At 35.9% G+C, this 20,696-nt stretch overlaps 1 protein-coding gene across 2 annotated transcripts in view; it reads left to right on the top strand.

Annotated features, from left to right (window-relative positions):
- The first annotated feature begins 1,902 nt into the window (after window positions 1–1,902).
- The window catches only part of bsnb (bassoon (presynaptic cytomatrix protein) b), a 187,288-nt gene continuing 168,494 nt past the window's right edge, over window positions 1,903–20,696 (top strand). For both annotated transcript variants that reach the window (XM_073917005.1, XM_005155903.6), the window contains exon 1: window positions 1,903–2,216. In XM_073917005.1, the coding sequence (XP_073773106.1) occupies window positions 2,038–2,216 (179 nt within the window). In that variant the 5' untranslated portion in view covers window positions 1,903–2,037. The remainder of the gene's footprint in view (window positions 2,217–20,696) is intronic.

Genomic DNA, 20,696 nt, shown 5'->3' with positions numbered 1-20,696 from the left:
AATTATGTTCCTTATTTGAAGTAAAAAAAAAAAAACTTTATTAAAATAAAATATTTGTAAAATATAATTGTTATTGATACTATAATGGTATTAAGAATACACTTATATTAGTTTACTTTTAGGATTTATATTTTGTAAGATACTATTACATATATATATACATATACATTGCTATGTATAACATATATATATATACATATACATATATACATATATTATAAATATAAAATTGTTTCATTTATATAATTTTTTCCAATAAATATTTATTTAGATAAAATATGGACAACTCTAATTGCTGGGTTAATGTTTTTATTATTTTAATTTGATCCAATTTAATGCAGAGGTATTATTTTTATTATTATTAAAATGACTACTAGTAGTATTAGTAGTATTAATTAAATTAATAAATGAAATGATGCAATGAATTTATCATTTTATTTATGAATATATTACCACTACTGCCTCTGCTCCTAATAACAGATAAACAAGTAAATGATAGTGATAAAAAGGAGTAATTAATAATTTAGTAACTACGATAGTGCTTAGTATTACTATTGGTACTATTACTAATACTAATGTTTGCTACTGCCACAAATAAAATAATACATTTTGTAATTGTATTGCTTATCATTTATTAAATATAAAATATATTAGTGCTGCTAAATGATGATAATAAGAAAACACATTCAGCTTATTCAGTAAATAATACATTTACGTTTTATAAAAAAAAAAATACAGTATTCTACACTAGAAAATAATTGATTTTCAATTTTTTCCAATAATAATTTATTTGGATAAAATATATACATCTCCAACTGCTGGGTTAAATACAAATATGCATTTACCTTCCGTGATTTTATAATAATATTTATGAATATATTACTGCTACTGCATCTGCTTCTAATAACAGATAATCAGGTTCATTTTTTACAGGTAAATAATAGTTTTTAGTGTTAAAAAGGAATAATGCATAAATTAATAAATAGAACATTTAAACATTTTTAGTATTACTATTGGTACTATTACTGGTAATACTAATGTTTACTACTGCCACTAACAAAATACTAATATTTTATGAATATATTACTTATATCAATTATTAAATATAAAATGTTAATGCTGCAAAATAAGGATAATAGAAAACACATTCAGCTTATTCAGTAAATAATTTACATTATATAAATATACAAAATATTTCAGTATCCTACACTAAAGACTTATTGGTTGCTTGACTATTTTTATTCAATAATAATTTATTTGGATGATAAAATATGGACATCTTCAATTGCTGGGTTAAATAAATACAACTGCATTTACCTGCAATGAATTTATAATTTGATTTCTGAATATATTACTGCTACTGCATCTGCACCTAATGACAGATAATCAAGTGCATTTTTAACAGGTAAATAATTGTTATAATAAATTATATATTTTGTAAATATACTGCTTATATCAATTATTAAATATAAAATGTTAATGCTGCTATATAATAATAAGAAGAAGAATACACGTATTTGCTCCTATTTAGCTTATTCAATAAATAATATATTAGGGTTTTATAAGTATAAAAAATAAATCAGTATGCCACACTACAAAATGATTTGCTCATTTAAATAGAATTATTTTCAGTACCATTTTATTTAGTTAAAATATGGATAACTATATATATTTTTAAAAACAAATATATCCAAACTTATCCCAGCTCAGAATACGCTTTATTATTACCTTTGTTGTTAGTGGAAGCCGCTGGTAATCTATGCCGTGCCTTTCTCCAAGGCTCGAGTCTACAGGACTGTAGATCTAGGACACGAGCGCGTACACGCCGCTCCTCCTTTGCGCGCTCCCGGCTCCGCGCGTGCTCGGTCGAGCCCTTCCGTTGGCCGCACGCGTGCGCGCTCCGCTCAGGATGCTGGATTGTAGGTGATGATGGCGGAAGAGGAGCTGCGCTGAGTTTTCTCCCAGTGTTTAAATACACCCCAATCAGACGCTCGTCAGCAGATCTCGTCTTTGTCCTCCGCCTCACACAGAGGGACTATGGGGAATGAAGCGAGCCTCGAAGGAGAGGGACAGCCGGGGCAACCGGGAGGCGCTGTCCCCGCGGCTGGAGCCCCGGCTTCCATTTCAGCACCAGCGGGCGGCGGACAGCTCCACAAGCCGAGCAATGGAGCGCCTGCCGGGGGAATGGGCACCGGACACGGGCCGGGAATGAACAGGTATCCACAATCCTTTCAGAAACCCTGCGGAACATTTGTATTGTTGTGCGAGCAGGTCAATGCTTTGTGCTACACGATTCGAGTGTGTGAGGTGTAATCTCGTGCTTTTTACATTTTAAAAACTACTATATAATCAATAATACAGCCATATTTACAGTCGATTACTATGTTGTTGTTGTTTTTACTTAACAGACCTTATTTAATTGCACTTCACACCCGATGTTTTACACCCCAATGATATGCATTACCTAAAACCTACTAAGCCAGTTGTCAGCTAAAACGTCTATATGTGCCTGCCTGAGATCAGGAATCAACTGACATAAACTGGACTCATGGTTATTCGATCTCTGGCACACTTGATGCATAGATCTTTTTACATATAAGCATATGCAGAATGTTTCGGTTTGATAATTTTTTAAGGTACATTTTTCCATTCATTATTACAGACACTCTGCGCTGTTAGCCATGCTCTGTCCCAAACCGAGCCACATTAGTTTCTGAGCTTCAGTATATTGATGATCTGAATGCATTGATGCATATTAATCTTACAGATTATTATCTATACAGTCAATGCATATAAGTAACCGCATCGTTATTGAATATATGTATACAATATAGAAGCAAAGCATGTTTATATATGTAGTACACTCTTATTTATTAATACAAACCCCAGTGTGCATTAACACAAAGGAGTCTAGGTCATTAAAACAGGCAGATGATGTGAAATTCTTCGCTTTGCCAGCCACGCCTAATAGTGCTGATATCAAAATGCACCGCTACTAAAATCTCACTGTAAAAGACACTTGAGGGCTCTGAGAGTGCAAGCATGATAAAATGTTATAGCATTAAAAATTGATCAAATTTTGACGAGGATCCATGTGACTCATCTGTTACACGTGCGAGGGAACATCTTTCACTATCTCTCTCCATCCTTCCCCACCCCTCGCTCATCTCCAGTCTCCCTCTACCAGGCTTTAATAATGCAATGTCTGATTTCACTTGCTCTGGAAAGATTTCGTATTATTCAAACTTTGATGCAATTTGCGATGTTTGCATATTTGCTTGATGTCCTTCTCTTTGTCTGGCTCTATAGCAGTGATTCTTGAGCGGTTCTGCTTCAGGACTTTACATTAGACATGAAGTGGTGACCCAGCATTGTAATGAAATTGTACAATAACGCCTCCTGAATTCCAATAGTTTTGATCTTTTGGAAGCCAATAATTCATAGAAGGAAGTTCATTATGGTTGACACAAACTGGCTTAGTCCTAGTGTGCAGCCGTCTGGCTTGTGTTTTAGTCTACATTGTGTAGTTTTTTCATGATTTTATTTGTATTTTTTGAGTAAATCAGGTAACTTGAATTTGTGCCAAATTACTGTCAATTTGAATTGGATGCAAAGCCAGCAATATTTTTATTCTTAATGACATGTTATTTCAAATTTTATTTAAAGGGGTGGTCCACTAGGATATCATATTTCTAACCTTTAGTTGATGTGTAATGCAGCTGTGTGAAAATAAACAACATCTCTGAATGTAATATGCTCATAGTTCAATGCAAAGGGAGACCTTGGCTTTTACAGAGTTAGCTTAGCGAAGCCTAGAGCGAAGGCAGTTTGCGGACTACAAAAAAATACATCCGGGTTAGTGAGATCCCAAGGGTTTCCGGTTACGTGCATTCACCTTGCGTACACACCCTGCGTAGCAATGGGGGGTGGCCAGGGAAAGCTAAAATGCCGTCCAAACGGCGCTATTTCCACAGAGCAGGGCTCGAAATTGCGACCATTTTGGTCGCATATGCGCCCGAAATTTTATCTATGCGACCTCAAAATATATTTGCATAAAATTGTTGTGTGCGATCAGTTTTTACTGCAAAATGTTCACCACATGTGCGGATTTGGGAGACATTCACGCAGAATGCTTCTCTGCACTTGAAACACGAAACGCAGCGCTTAGAAATGGTTTAAAACAGTTTTCATAGCAACTTGCTGCAGTAAACAAAGCCAAGTCCGTAATGCTTGCCCCGCCTTCGCGCTCTTCTTATTGGCCCACTGAACTAGCACTGAAATATCAGCTGTCAATCACTCAGTCAATGCCTTCTGGCTTGGGATGACAGAGAGGGCTACTACCGCGAAAAATTGTAAAGCGTTGAAGATAAAACTGACAGATTTTGTTTTAGAAACCAAGGCATCTAAAGTTACAAATAATGACACATCTTACTAGTAATCATGTGCTGAATGTTAATCCACCATCTACACTTTTAGAAAAGTGGATAAAAGACTTCCATTGGCTTCAAGTCCGCTATGAAAAGTCTGTGGGATGGAATTTTCAGGTAACTGCTTGCCACATCTAGCGTGAGAGCTTCTGTTTAATCCTTCATATAATCGCCAGATGCTGTCCGCAGTGCAAGTGGCAGCTATCTGTAAAATTGAACACCACGTACACCATCGCAAACGGGCTTGCACTGAGAAAACTAATATCACTACTCATAAAAAGACCGGTATTGCTATTAACATGATGTATGTATATAATATGGTACAGTGTATGTCAAAAACATTAGTGCAATATCAGACACCACCTGTGAGAACAGCACAGTTATATCATTAACAGATTCATTCATGTCAAGCAGTGCGTGCAGGGCTGCTGAGCAGTCCGTGTATACTTTGCTCACTTAGTTATGTTATAAAAATCTATTTTCTTGTGATAACAGGATAGACTGAATTAGGGTTGTAACGGTATGAATTTTTCACGGTATGATAATCGTCTAAAACAATACCACGGTTTGACGGTTTCGCGGTATACGGTATGTTACAAATGTTACAAAATAATAGAACAGTGAAGCAAATTTGACTTTTTCCATACAATATATTTTTAGTTACTATAAACAACACCACATACAATGAACAAATAAAAATAAGAAAATATTAAATAATGTGTCAAAGTCCAAATAAAGTCCAAATAAACATGGTGCAAATCCTCAGTAAAAAATAGATATAAATATTTACTATACTATAAATAGTTACATAACGAAACTAGATTCAATATGGAACATCCTTAGGGTTTATGTGCCAGCATGGATATGGTTGTCTGTGGATATGGATTTGGATATGGTTGTATGCAATGCAGACAAACAGCTGCATCTTCATTTGCGTCTTTTGAAAACAGCAAGAGCAGCAGTTCGTCTTTGCTGTGTCACTGTTTTGTCATGTTTCTGTGCTGCTGTGCATGCAAAAGTACTTAGTATGAGAATTATTTCATGCAAAACTTTTTTTTTTTGCGTTTTATTTAGCCGCGCATAAATGTATGCCTTTCTCTCATTCCGTGTTGTTCAAAAAGCTTGGTCCACAAACAAAAGCGAAACCTATGCTTATTGGTTGTGATATAGCGAGTTTGAACCAATCTGGGCATGGAGGAGGGACAATGCATCGATGTATCATGTCTGATTTGTCCGGAGACACAGTGACGAGCGTTTCTTTGTCAAATCAGCGTTGTCAAATGTTGATGACGTAACCGCACTGATTCCGGAGCCTCTGAAAGTCCGCGAATGTTATGTGATACATCACTGGAAAGCTGAGATTCTCTTCTTTATGCCAATCTTTGAATTGTATGAATCGGATCAGCGGATCAAAAGTTATTAAACATTTAAGAGCAATACTTATTTTTAGCCGCGGGCGGCTGTCTCGGTCTTTAAGGGTTAAAACCGTTGATATGCAATTGTTCATGGTATGATAATCGTGCACGTTCAAATCGTGGTAAACCGTCATACCGGTATATTGTTACAACCCTAGACTGAATAGAAGCTTGTTTAACTTCTCCCCCAAGTTCCCGCTTGCCTGCAGATACCCACACTAGTGGATGCTGTGCTCTCATTGGCTATTTGTAATCGCCGATGTTATTTTTAATTGGAACACATTTCACATGACACCAGATATTCAGCATGTCAGATATCTCACTGGTGTCGGCAACTTATCTGTGATTCTCTTAGATGGCGTCTTTGATAGTTCACACTGTGTGATTGTTACTCATGTGAACGATCAGAGATTTACCTGTGATTTCAGGCATTTGTCTATGATTTCTCAAAACCTGTCGGAGAGTCAATATCAGGGCTAAAATCTTGCAGTCTGAATTCGGCATAAGATTCAGCACTGCATATCTTAAGATGCGACTATTGCGATTGTGCACATTACCGTATCGATGCTGAAACGATATATTGTGCAGCCCTACTTTGAAGCATTGTGGCAAATTATAATAAGCATTTCGACTCTAACAACTATACCAGTCTGTTAATCATTTAAAATTTAATAGAAGTTGTTTTATTATGCAATGAATTGCATCATATTTGCCATTAGTATTTCATGCAGCTACAGTTAGAGATTGCCCAATAATATAAATTGTCTTTGATCAACAGTTAAAGAGATAGTTCACCCAAAGTTGAAAATTACCTCATCATTTCTATTTTTTCTGTTGAACACGAAAGATATTTTGAAGAAAGTTGAAAACTAGTAACCATTGACATCCATAGAAGGAAAAACAAGTACTATGGAAGTCAATAGGTGCCAGCTACCAACATTCCTCAAAATATCCTCTTTTGTATTTAACAAAAGATAGAATCTCACATAGGTTTTGAACAATGAAGGGTGAGTAAAAGATTTTCAGTTTTGAGTAAACTGTCCCTTTAAATTTGTGCCAAAATACTGTAATGTTTAATGTCAACAGCAACACAGCATTTTCTATTCAACTGCTTTTATAAGACCAGTCTTAAATATATGATTAGTTGTACATATTGTATTATTTGCTTTTTTACATTCTACTGGTTGTGAACTACTGTTATATATTGCATAATATTATAACTAGACTTGCATCTATTGTAATGGATGAATTTTTGCCCAAATACAGTATAGTTTGATTGAATTCACAGTCTCTGGGGTTCACAACACCACATGAAGAACATTTTCCAATTCACATTATGCACATTTATGAGATTACTCGCATTACATTGTGTGCTTTCAGCATTGTTTTTATTCTAGCATTCAGCTGGCTGAGAATATAGGCTGGAGAATGTTATAGTCTGACTTGCATGCTAAAATATTGTATAGAAAAAAACATGTAAGATGATTTTCTCTTTCACTTTATAAGTTGAGAAGCCCCTTTTTTCTTCATTCCTGAATATGCATGGTTAGTTAGTTATATTGTTGCGTTTAGTGTTGGTTTCTCTGCAGGAACTAAATAATATGCTCGTCGTCCTTGCTTTGTTTTGCATCCTGCACAACTGCGTCTTCAGTGTTTTGAAGTGCAGATACATCGTGTAGCCAACCTGAAACATCGATTTACAATGCAATGATGCAAATGAAATGTATTTGTGGCGGGAGGGTGACCTGGCTGTCGCTTTATTCATAGTCAGGCTTCTCACAGTAAGACTATATCCTGGATGTCAGCGTTTCTCTGTGGTCTGATCTGTGTGTTGGGAAGCTAAAGTTGAGCTTGTTTTGATGTGTGACAAACATGGCGAAGCATTTGTATGTTAGTAATGTTACTGCTGCACGTACTGTCTGTCTGTGTCTGACCGGCTTCATTAAAACTCCTGTAATGTGTATGTGTGTGTTTGCCTTTACAATTGTCAAAAATACCTGGAAAACTTTACATACATTGTGCGCATTCATAATAGTTACATAGCAGGATGCGCGATGTTGAGTTGGTATTGTAGTTGAGCAGGAGCCACATTTATAACCATGATAGAGTGAAAATGTATAATTTGCATTAGTGTCATAGAAATACCCTCAGAAACCTCAAAATAGCCTATGCAGAATCATTTTCAGGCTATAGACCAGTCTTAATATAAAGCTGTTTTTCTAAACTTGAATGTTGTCTACCTAACAGAGTTTATAACTAGATTAAGAAGGTTCTGGCTGCAGACCGGCAAGCTGAGCCTGCATGCAATGCTTTTAATGCATACATATAACCCTACGCCTTTATTGAGTGCATTTGTCTTAGACTGCATGTCTCAGCTTGCATGTACAAGTTTGCAGGCAGACTCTGTTGATCAGATCTGGAGAACAGACATGTTCGTGCTGATCAGAAATTTGCCATTAAATTATTTTTAGCAGTGAGGGCAACAGAAAGTCATTTTGATGTATTCTTTTTTCATTTAAGGTTAATTTTATTAGAGTGATACAAATATTAAGTTGGACAATGCGCAATAACACAAATCTACACTCTAATTATTAGTAAAAGAAAAGTGATATTTTTATTTTAATATAATTTCACAAAATTTGACAGTAAATGTGACATACATAGCTTTTTTTTTAACAGTTTTTAAGGACTGTGACTGTCACAATTTCAGAGGAGCTTAAAGCATTACTCATAAGTAAATTGATCATTTGTAACTTTAATGAAGGTTAATTGTATTTAATTAATATTATGATGAAGACTATGGTATTATTTAGCATTTGCTTATTCATTTTCTGTACCCCTGCATTATGGGCTCTATTTTAACGACCTAGGTGCATAGTCTAAAGCGCATGGCGCAAAAGCATTTTAAGGACTGAAAAATCAAGCGGCAACCTCCCGCTCTCTCTCAGGAAGCCAATACGGAAGTAACTAAAACTGCAATTCATCCGAAATTCCGCTAGTCCTGGCCGCTCCTGGCTCCAAAACAGAGCAAATTTCAATTGAGCCCACTGTTAGAATGGCCAACTTTACAGCAGAAAAAAAGGTGTTTACAGCCTGGTACAAAAAACGATTTTGGTTAATACAGCTAATATTACCCTTCATGACAACTGTGAGGGGGGTGAATTTTTTTTATAACTCATCTGTTTCCTTTATATTAAGTTATATTAAGTTTGCATAATTAAGGGAGTGGCCACTTGATTGACAGCTAGGTCTCGTTTGTCGCCGTCACGTCACCTCAGCTGAATCCGGCAGGTTAGCCACTGAACTCGGCATATTTATCGTATTTCTGTGTTGTTTTATGTGGCTTTACACAGTCAACTGCCTTTTGGACTTGATTCCTACAATTATTAGATGGCATGGCATGCTGAGGGCACTTAATTGTGCTCACAAACCATTCACGTGGCCTCCGTTTCCCATGTGAGTAAAGTTATATACTTATATACCATCTCTGTACATGTATTTATTTTATTTAAGATCATTTATCGTTTATATTTATATTTAGAGCTGCAATGCAATCCAGAATCTGTCAGATTGATTAGCTGTAGGCTCTAGAACAGTCATCTGAAGTGTTGTCATACAGTGTTATGCTGGATTTCATCAATAGTCTTGCATTAACTAACACAGACTATATCTGAAGTGTTTGGAAGTAATTCGCGTTTCCTCCTGTTGAAAAACGTCATAAGAACAATGTTTAGTGGCTCAATGTATTACAGCAGTGTTTTTAAAAGTCTAAACACTTTATTGATATAGTATACAACCAAGCACAAGTGGTCAGAATACAAACTAGTCACAGGTGATAAAGTATTAAGCGTTCTCCCAAAGTAAAGTGTGTCTGAACCAGGTCCAAGCTAAATGCTAGCAGGTGTCTGTAGCTCCGCTCACTCTCCGCCTCTTTGTCCTTGTTTGGTATCCAGCCGTGGGTGTGATGACGTGCGAACAAAATGGCGACGGTTGGCCACGCCTACTTGTGGCTTCTTTTGCGGTCTTTAGAAACCTATGGGTGACGTCACGGATACTACGTCCATATATTTTACAGTCTATGTGAAAAATACGCTATGTGCACTGGTGGCCTAACTTATTTTTCTCTTATTGAGTTATGGGTATTATGGGTAAACTATTTCTAAATTCAGTTCTAATTTCCAGCAAATGAATAAATGAACCATAATAACGAAGAGTGGTCAAAGTTATATTCAAACACACATCCTATTCTTATGCCCCATATCTCCAAAACCCGACAGATGGACAAATCTAATTATTATACTATTTTAATCCTTTAATTGTTTTCATATTTAAAGATATTTGTGTATTGCTGTACACCTTAAGTGTATAAAGCAATGTGTAAGCATTTGGACCTGCATAAGTGCATAACTAACATGCTCTGTGCTGGACTTTAGACCAGCTTTCAGTTGTCAGTGGCTCAGTCTATTTCAGTTCCGCAAAATAGCAACAAGCCAAGAATGTACTTTAACACACCTTATTTTTTTTTTTTTTAGACCAGCACACCCATGAGTCTACAGAGTAGCACAAAAGGATTTGCTATTTAGACAACATGGCACAAAATGTGAAGAATATTGTTACACTGGTCTGAAAGTAGCTACAAATTGCCAACACGTTCTGTGCCTTAATGCGCCGGGTGTATGATAGAGCTCTTTAAGTAAAGCACTGCTTTTTTCGTTTGTTTCATTTTGCTCTGTTGGTTTTATCTATTCTTTAATTTTGTATTTTTATTATTAAATAGAAATTATTCAGTCCCCTTCAGAATCTTCCCCTTCAATCTAAATTAGTGAATTTAGAGCTTTTAATTTAAAGCAATCTGGTTAAATAGAATTTTATATATTGCAATATACAGACATATTAAAAATAGTTGGTACCCTCAATCAGGTCCAGGCTAGTTTCATTAGTTTACCTTTTTAATGCTTTTGTTGACCCACAGTTTGAAAGCAATATCTGATTTTCTTGAGTTTATTTTTAGTTATGTTTAATAATCTTAGCTAGTTTTAAGCTGTTTCAGTAAACATTGTACACAAAAAGACTTTTCTTCCTTGTTCAAACTATTTATTTAAAATGAGTTGAAACAAAACAATTAAGTTGTCCCAAAAAAAAAAGCAATATTCAATCCACTTTTTAAAATTATTATATTAACTTAATCGATTTGTATTGGGATGGAACCCAGCATTTTTTACAGTGTAGTTTTTCTTTCTTCAGTGGAGGGGTACTAACAATTTTGTCCACGTCTGTATATTTCAGAAAAACAAAATATGGCAATTTGCGTATATCGTATTTATTTTTCTCATGGACAATTAAATTTTTTTTCTTCTCAATTTTTTTATTGATGTACTTAAAATGCCCAAATAGTTCTGCACAATGTCATGCTGTCATTTCCAAACAACGGCTCCTTTTGTTTGACTGACTGATGTTATGTCTTATGGACCATATCAAAGCGCTTCGTCATTCGCTGGTAAAGAGTGTGAGATGCGTACAGATGAGACCAGACCTTGTGCTGAGGTCCTCATGGGCTTCTTTCGCTCTTTAAATATGGGTTTTAAAGTTTGATGTTCGCTGAAGCTGATCTTTAAAATCATTTCACAGCATTGCGGTGGGCACAGTATATGGAAATAACTTGCCAGGAAATTTTATAACTATGTATGTGACTACATTTTTAGTACTATGGGGGTAACAATAATGGAAATTTCCAGCTACCAGACAATGCTTTCACAAATGTCTGAATCATTTTAGTGAGTCATTTCTGTTTGAGGATTCGTTTTAATTGAGTGAGTCACTTGGATCACTTAGTCATATTGCTGGAACTCACTTTGGTGTGTGTGTGTGTGTGTGTGTGTGTGTGTGTGTGTGTGTGTGTGTGTGTGTGTGTGTGTGTGTGTGTGTGTGTGTGTGTGTGTGTGTGTGTGGGTGGGTGTGGGTGGGTGTGGGTGGGTGTGGGTGGGTGTGGGTGTGGGTGTGTGTGTGTGTGTGTGTGTGTGTATGTATGTATATTGTATGTATGTATATATGCATGCATGTACAGTTGAAACCAGCAGTTTACATACACTCTGGGAAAAAAAGGAACAGGGTATCCTTCCATAAGCTTCTCTCAATAGTTTGCAGGAATTTTGGCCCATTCGTCCTAACAGAATTGGTGTAACTGAGTCAGATTTGTAGGCTGTCTTGCTCGCACAAGCTTTTTCAACTCTGTCCACAAATTTTCTATAGGATTGAGTTCAGGGCTTTGTGATGGCCACTCCAAAGCATTCAATCTGTTGTCCTCAAAGCACATTTTAACTTGACAGTACACTGAAAAAAGTGTTGCATGCAGAAATGTTGCAAACAATTTATTTGTGTTGAATTTAAACAAACAAATTAAGTTTAGTAATGTACAACTTAATTTGTTTGTTTAAATTCAGCCCAAATAAATTGTTTACAACCTCTTAACGTAAAGAAATTGAGTAAATCCAATTATCTTTGAATAATTTTTTTCAGTGTATGCTTTGGGTCATGGTCTGTTTGGAAGACCCATTTGAGGCCAAGTTTTAATTTCCTGGCTGATGTTTTGAGATGTTGCTTCAGTCTTTCTACATAATGTTCTTTCTTCATGATGCCGTCTATGCTGTGAAGTGGACCAGTCCCTCCTGCATCAAAACAGCCCCACAACATGATGCTGCCGCCCCCATACTTCACAGTTGGGATGGTGTTTCTAGGCTTGTAAGATTTCCCCTTTGTCCTCCAAATGTAACACTAGTCATTATGGCCAAACAGTTTGATCTTAGTTCCATCAGATCACAGGCCATGTCTTCAAATATATTGTATTTCCCAGTGTAATTTTGCTAATTTTAAATCTGGCTTTTCTGTTGATTCTGGCTTGTTAATTTTCCCAAGTTGTCACACAAGGAAGCAGTGTGTTTGAGGTTTTCCTTAAATACTATTCTACAGTTGTGCCTTCAAATGCTGTCAATTAGCCAATCAGAAACTTCCAAAACCTTGACACCGTCATCTGAGCTTTTTCAGAGGCAGAATAATCTTATTGTGTGTAAACTTGACTTTCAAGAAAATTTATAGCAATTTCTCAAAAAAGATCTCTCTCATTACTCTGCTAATAAGCATAACAGACACAAATTTGATAACACTAACTTTCCTAAAAGAGAAAAAGTTTAGTCACATTAACATCTGACTTTTTTTTTTAAATGGTTATGTGTCTTTTTATACAGTGATTGTAAACTTCTGGCATGTATGTAGAGGTATGTATGCATGTATGTATGTAGATTTGTTCACTTATTTTTTATTTATTTATTATTTTATTTATTCATTAATTTAGTAATATATTTTTTTTATAGTTTTTTTATTTAATTTATTTTAAAATGATTAGCATAAAGCAAGGATGACAATACTAATATTTGAAGGAGAGAACGAAAAAAATACTGTGAACAGCAAATAATTCTTCAGAGTGTTTTAAACGAACACCACATGGAGTTAAATGACATGGTGTCTCAGTGGTCTAGCACTGTCATCTTACAGCAAGAAGGTCGCTGGTTCGAGTCCCGGCTGGTTCAGTTGGCATTTCTGTGTGGAGTTTGCATGTTTTCCCATGTTGGCGTGGGTTTCCTCCGGGTGCTCCTGTTTCCCCCCACAGTCCAAAGACATGCGTTATAGGTCAAATGGATGAACTAAATTGTCCATTGTGTATGAGTGTGTGTGTGAATCTTATGTTAATGTAGAGTAGTACGGAAGCTGCATTGAGTTCCGATCATCTCCGTATGCAGAAAATCCGGATCTGATTTGAGCTGCGGATACGTTGAAATATCTGAACTCCTGCGACTAGAGTAGACCGTATGTGACTGGCCGACCGGATGTGACGTATTCCAGTGTTATATAAGCAGGTCTGTGCACACGAGATGAGAAATAGTAGTCTGAATATTTTATATAAAAAAGCATTCTATTCATAAATGAGTAATAAAAAAATAACAATTTTATGTTGTCTCCACATTACCGTCAAAATTTTTAGCGGTCTATGAGTTTCTAGTATTCATTCATTCAACCTTGGTGAATGCACAGAGAATAAAGGCTCTTGCTTTTGCACTCTATTTTGGACACCGTGAGAATCCAGCTTCTTTCCTATGGCAACATTCTGAGCGATTGCCACAAGAGGCATATTCCCACAGTTGTGTTCAAATGTTGTGTGCAGTGGAATGGCGGCTTAAGTGTGTTTGGGTGTTTCCCAGTAAATGGGTTGCAGCTGGAAGGTCATCCACTGTGTAAAACTCATGCTGGATAAGTTGGCAGTTCATTCCGCTGTGGTGACCCCTGATGAATAAAGGGACTAAGCTGAAGGAAAATGAATAAATGAACATGCAGTTAACCACGCATGTTATCACATGGAGTGATAAATAATATTAGTTTTAAATAATTGTTTACTAGACACCTTTAACATTTCCCATGTACATAGTTTAATAATTCCTGATATAAATGTCACACACTACTATTCAAAAGTTTGGTATTTTCTTGATTTAAAAAAAAAAAATGCTTTGGAAGACGACTTGTAGACTCATCAAGGTTGCATTTATTGAATGAAAGTATGCAGAAAATAGACATTTATTGTGAAATATTTAGCATTTAAAAATATTACATAAAGATTTGTTAAAAATATAATCATTCCCGAGATTGCAAAGCATCAATAGCACAGTTTTCAATGTCACACGATCCTTCATTTATGACATTTCTTCCAATATTCCAATGTTTGATTAGTAGAAAGTAAAAGCATTTACATCTCTTTACTGCCGTTAACTATTAGTTCAATCCATTATCACTGAATAAAAGTACTCTTTCAGAGTTTCAGGCTTATAGAATTCACTCAGTTAATTATTTAGTTTTATATAAAATATTTTTGTGTTACATGGCATTTCTGTGTGGAGTTTGCATGTTCTCCCCTTGTACTGGGTACTGCAGTTTCCCCACAGTCCAAAAACGTACTATAGATGAATTGGGTACGCTTAATTGTAGTGTATGTGTATGAATGAGTGTGTATGGTTGGTTCCCCATGATGGCTTGCAGCTGTAAGGGCATCCGCTGCGTAAAACATATGCTGGATAAGTTGGCGGTTCATTCTGCTGTGGCGACCCCAGATTAATAAAGCGAGTAAGCCGAAAAGAAATTGAATGACTGAATGAGTTTTTGTGTAATATAAATGTGTGGGTGGCTCGTCTCGCAGCAAGAAGGTTGCTGGTTTGAGTCTTGGCTGGGTCAGTTGGCATTTCTGCATGGAGTTTGCATGTTCAATCCTTGTTTTGATTAGGTTTTCTTTAGGTGCTCCAGTTTTCTCCACAGTCCAAACACATGCTCTTTAGGTGAGTTGGATAAACTAAGTTGACTGTGGTGTATGTGTGTGGATGGATTTTTCAGTACTGGGTTGCAGCTGGAAGGCATCTGCGGTCTAAAACATGCTAGGATAGTTGGCGGTTCATTCCCCTGCGATGACCTCTGATAAATAAGGGACTAAGCCAAAGAAAAATGAATAAATGAATGAATGCCATTTTAAATGTAATATTGCACATGATGGAATTATTATAGTTTCTTAATACATATAAAAAGACTTCAGAAGCAAAAACATCTTAGTCAATATGACGTTTTTTTTCTCTTTTATCATTCATTTTCATTGGGATTTTATATTCAGTGGTGTAATTTTGCTCGAACGAGAGAGAAAAGGTTATTAGTCAGTCTTTCTTTTCATGCCATTAAAGCAAAATGACTGAACCTAAACATAGAACCCAGATGAAAATGCCTGATAAAAGTAAAAATGTCACATGGATTAAAAGGTTTCTCCAGCTGAAGTCTTCATTTAGTCCACTTAACTATGAGTAACATCTTCACCATCAATAGTTTCAAAGCCTCAGCACTCTTGTGTTATAATGTTTATTCTTTAAAAATAAGATTGTTGTTAAAGGTCCTGTGAAATTAAAATAATGCTTTTTAATGTTAGTTTTAAGGATATTTATAAGCTAGTTTGCTCCAAAACAGTGACATAATTGGCATTTAAAAGATATAAACCTGACATACAGATGTAAAGCTTGCAGTTTTGTCACTTTCGCCTAAATGAATCAACGATTTCTTTTCTCGTGACTTCACACTTCAGTTTTTATCAAATCTCGACTAATCAAATGCTGTCTAGTATCTGACATGCTCCACCCCCTTCAAGGCGTTTCTCGTTTGCTTTTCATTTCATGCTTGAGCTCAATCACTCTCACTGGCAGCTGTGTAAAAACAAAATGCTATTGGCTGTTTATTTAAGCCTTTTCTTAGTTTTAAATACTCCAGCTGACCCTCCTGCATGAGTTTTTTTTGTGACCATTACTTTCTATAATGAATCTATTGCGTTCTAAGCTTCCCATGACGACACGTCAAGTTTATCATGTGACCCACCAGCCCCAATGATCTATGTATACAATTTTTTTTTTATTTTTGCTATATAGACGTTAGTATCCTCAGCTGTATCCCATGTAGAATTCACCCTCGTCTGCAGCACATTTGTTTTTCTGAGCTGCAGGATTTAAGTCATGATTATTCATAATTTTCATCCCAAATACATGAAGGTAAGCAACTGTTTATCTGGGAGAAGAAAAGAGAAATATTCTAGTTATATAAAGATGGTAAGGCAAGTTTATTTATAGAGCACATTTCAGACACAGTGGCAGTTCAAAGTGCTTTACGTAAACAGGAATAAAATAGACAAGTATGCATAAAATTGAAACAAATAATATAAAAACAGGGTAAAGCGTTTTTCCAAATTTCAAAACTCCGGTGTATCATATTTTCTCACTTTACTCTGGGACTTCCTCATTCTGGTGATCACCCCCCCCCCCCCCCCCCCCCCGTGGACATTTTCGGTACCTATTAATCTATTAATCCTTTAGATGTCTCCAAACATATTTGATTTTTCACCTAAAGTAGAAAAGTTAGGCTTTACAGTTCTAATTACGTACCCCCCAATTTCAACTTCCTTTTGGAAGTAAATCGCCCGGCCCCTGATTTTATCCCCCTCCTAGGAGTGAATCGTTTTATCTAGCCAAACGACTTGATCTCAGCCAAAGAGTGTGTATCTTATGTGAACAGAGCACATCGTCCAGTTATATTAAAAAAATAATTATTATTGCTGTCTTCATAGACATCAGCGTGTATTTTACAAACCTTAAATAGTATGTTTTGCTCGTAATTATGTGTATTTTAATCTCTGAAACCTTAAATAAATAGAATTGTTTGAAAATACGGATTAATTGTGATTTAGGACAAGCACTGTGCACCTTTTTCTATGCCTCAGTGCATGCCATTAGATTTGAATTTGAGCAGTTGATGAAGTGCACTCTAAATGTTCTAATCACACTGGTGTGATTGAATGTAATGTAATGTAATGTGTATTTATATAGCACATTTATTGTGTATGGCCATACACCTTAAGCGCTTCACAATCATGAGGGGGGTCTCTCCACACCACCACCAATGTGCAGCATCCACTTGGATGATGCGACGGCTGCCACAGGACAACGGCACCAGTGTGCTCACCACACACCAGCTATTGGTGGAGTGAAGAAACGGTGATAGAGCCAATTTAGTGGATGGGGATGATTGGGAGGCCATGATCGTAAGGGCCAATAGAGGGACTTTGGCCAGGACACCGGGGTTACACCCCTGCTCTTTTTACGAGAAGTGCCGTGGGATTTTTAATGACCACAGAGAGTCAGGACCTCGGATTAATCCGTCTTTCGGATGAGACGTTAAATTACAATACATTACATTACATTACATGTTACATTACATTACATTACATTACAAGTGCACTCTAAATGTTCTAATCACACCGGTGTGATTGAATGCGTAAAAGGGTTGAGAAAGGGGAGGGGCTACTCTACATCACACCCACTGTTGATGTTTCAGTTGAGATTGTTAAACGTTGAATAAAAAATGCACGTCAAAGCATTTCTCTGCACTTTTAAGATTTAATTATGTTACCACATGAATTCATGAATCTAATCATATGAGGAAAGTAAATCACCTTCACAATAGACATATTTGAAAGTCTTCATGCTTTTGACTGATGGCCAAAATGAGGAAACAGAAGCTGTTAGCGTGTTTATATGGACTTTCCGAGGGAGTGTGTAGGTGTTGTTTGTGCTATTAGTGAAACATGGATAAAGAGAAAGACAGGAGGAAAGAAGGGAGATGGATGGGGAGAGAGAGTCGTATTGGCCGCTTTTATTTCCCAGCAGATGGAAAAGGCACATCGCTGTCTCCACCGACAAACATCGCCCTCATGAAAGAGTCTGAACTGTAACGACACAGAAATCTAATAAATGTTCTTGGTGAGCTCGCTGCATTATTTTACCAACCTTGCTCAGTGTCTTTAAAATAATCTGTTTCATTAAATCTCAGAAGCCCATCACACGTTAACATTATATTATTCTTTTGAGCATCAGACAACTCCCAAAAATGTATTTAACTTTAAGGGATAGGTCACCCAAAAGTAAAAAATTCATCATTTACTCTCCTTCTTGCTTGTTCCAAACCTGTTTTACTCACTTTCTACTGTTGAACACAAAGAAGATATTTTGAAGAATGTTAAAAATGTGTAACCATTGACTTTAACTGTTTTTTTTTTTTTATATGGAAGTCGATGGTTACAGGTTTTCAGCTTTCTTCAAAATATCTTCTTTTGTGTTTTGCTGAAAAAAAGGGTTTGGAACCATTTGAAGGTGAATAAATATTGAGTAAATCTTCATTTTGGGTGAACTATCCCTTTAATGGTTTTAATATCTTCGTTCATTTGTTAATTTCCCTTTGGTTAGTCCCTTATTTAACGGTATGAGCTACCAACTATTCCGGTATTTGTTTTACGCAGCGGTTGCCCTTGACTTTATTATATTTTAAAATGTAATTGATTTACATCATGCACAGCTTTTTAAATGAAAAAAAAAAACAAAACAAAACAATAAAATCTATTTATTGCCATGTACAGACCATGGAGTTTAAAAAAGTTAAAACCACATCTGCCCATTCCAGGCCAACTACCAAAAATGTATTAAACTTTAAGGGATAGTTCACCTAAAAATGAAAATTGTCATCAATACTGTCCTCCTTTTACTTTCCAAACCTGTTTAACTCGATTTCTACTGTTGAACACAAAAGAAGATATTTTGAAGAAAGTTGAAAATGTGTAACCATTGACTTCAACTTGTTTTTTTAATATGGAAGTCGATGGTTACAGGTTTTCAGCTTTCTTCAAAATATCTTCTTTTGTTTTTTACTGAAAAAGAAACTTGCAAAGGTTTGGAATCACTTGAAGGTGAGTAAATAGTGAGAAAAAATTCATTTCGGGTGAGCTATCCCTGTAATTAATTTGTTCATCTATCTTCATCTTAGTTCCTTATTTATCAGGGGTCGCCACAGCGGAATGAACCGCCAACTATTCCTGCATATGTTTTATGCAGCGAATTTCCTTGATTTAAATGAAGTAAAAATAATAAATAATAAATTAAATATAATAATGCATAATAATAAAGTTTGTGGATGCACAAAGGTTAAGCCTCAGATAAAAACACTGATACAATACAGTGATGCACCCTGGACCACACATCGAAAGGCCAATTTTAAAAAGGTTAAAACCACATCTGCCCATTTCAGACCAACTCCATCATATGACACTTAATAGTTACTCACTGTTCCTCTGGCCTTCAAACCTCACTGCAACAGCAGGACGTCTCCATTTTGTCTCAATACAGCACTAACAGTGGCTTCCTTGCAGTATTATAAAGCTTAGACTTTATAATGGTTTTCTTTGTGTAGTAGGAGGGGTGCAGTTGTTAGCACTGTTGCCTCACAGTGAAAAAAAGTTGCTGGTTAGAGTCCCGGCTGGGTCAGTGGGCATTTCTGTGTGAAGTTTGCATGTTCTCCCCATGTTGGCGTGGGTTTCCTTTAAGTGCTCCGGTTTCCCCCACAAGTTCAAAGATTTGGTAAATTGGGTAAGCTAAATTGTCCGTAGTGTCCGTAGTATTTGTGTATGTCCTGGTCTTCCAGGTTGGGGGTTGAATGTTTGGCTAACAACCCACCTCATAATAATAATAATAAAAAAACGATGTTATGAAACACCAATATGGTGCTGCTAAATATCAACTTCGGTAAAAATGGTCCTGGGAGTCAGTATTTAATCTCCGAGAACAGCAATTGTGGCATTTTTACCAGAAATTGGACTTGTCTCCCATTTATTAGTTTCTTTCTTCTGTTGAAAACAAAAAGGAAGATATTTTAAAGAAAGTTGAAAACCTCTAACTATTTACATCCATAGTCAGGGCTTCTTCAGGTTTCATTAAGTCAAATTTAATACTTTTAAAGATGTTTTGAAGACACTTTTAAGACCTTTTAAGGACAATGATGAATGAAACTTCAGACTTACTCAAGGCTAAACTCTAAAGATTTTTTAATGGCCAAGTTAAAACCTTAAAATCATTAAAGACAAATGTTATTGTAAGGGAGATAATTAAACCATATCAATAAGTAAACAGATTATAAATAAATATTTCTTAACTTTTACTGAAATATATTGTTAGTGATTGGATCTGTGTTGGCCCAATTGGGTATAGGATTGGGTATATATATTTACATTTAGATAGGAAAATTAAATCCCCTTTAAAATGGTTTAAGACCTACAACACAATATTTCAGTGAATTTAAGACTTTTTAAGGCCAAAAATTTGGTTTTTGAAATTTAAGACATTTTAAGACCCAGCAGATAGTAGAAAAAAGGGACGTCAATGGTCAACAGTTTAAGTTTTTATTTGTG

This window comes from Danio rerio, chromosome 11, assembly GCF_049306965.1.
Source record: "Danio rerio strain Tuebingen ecotype United States chromosome 11, GRCz12tu, whole genome shotgun sequence".
NCBI lineage: Eukaryota > Metazoa > Chordata > Actinopteri > Cypriniformes > Danionidae > Danio > Danio rerio.
This window is presented reverse-complemented; position numbering and strand designations above follow the sequence as displayed.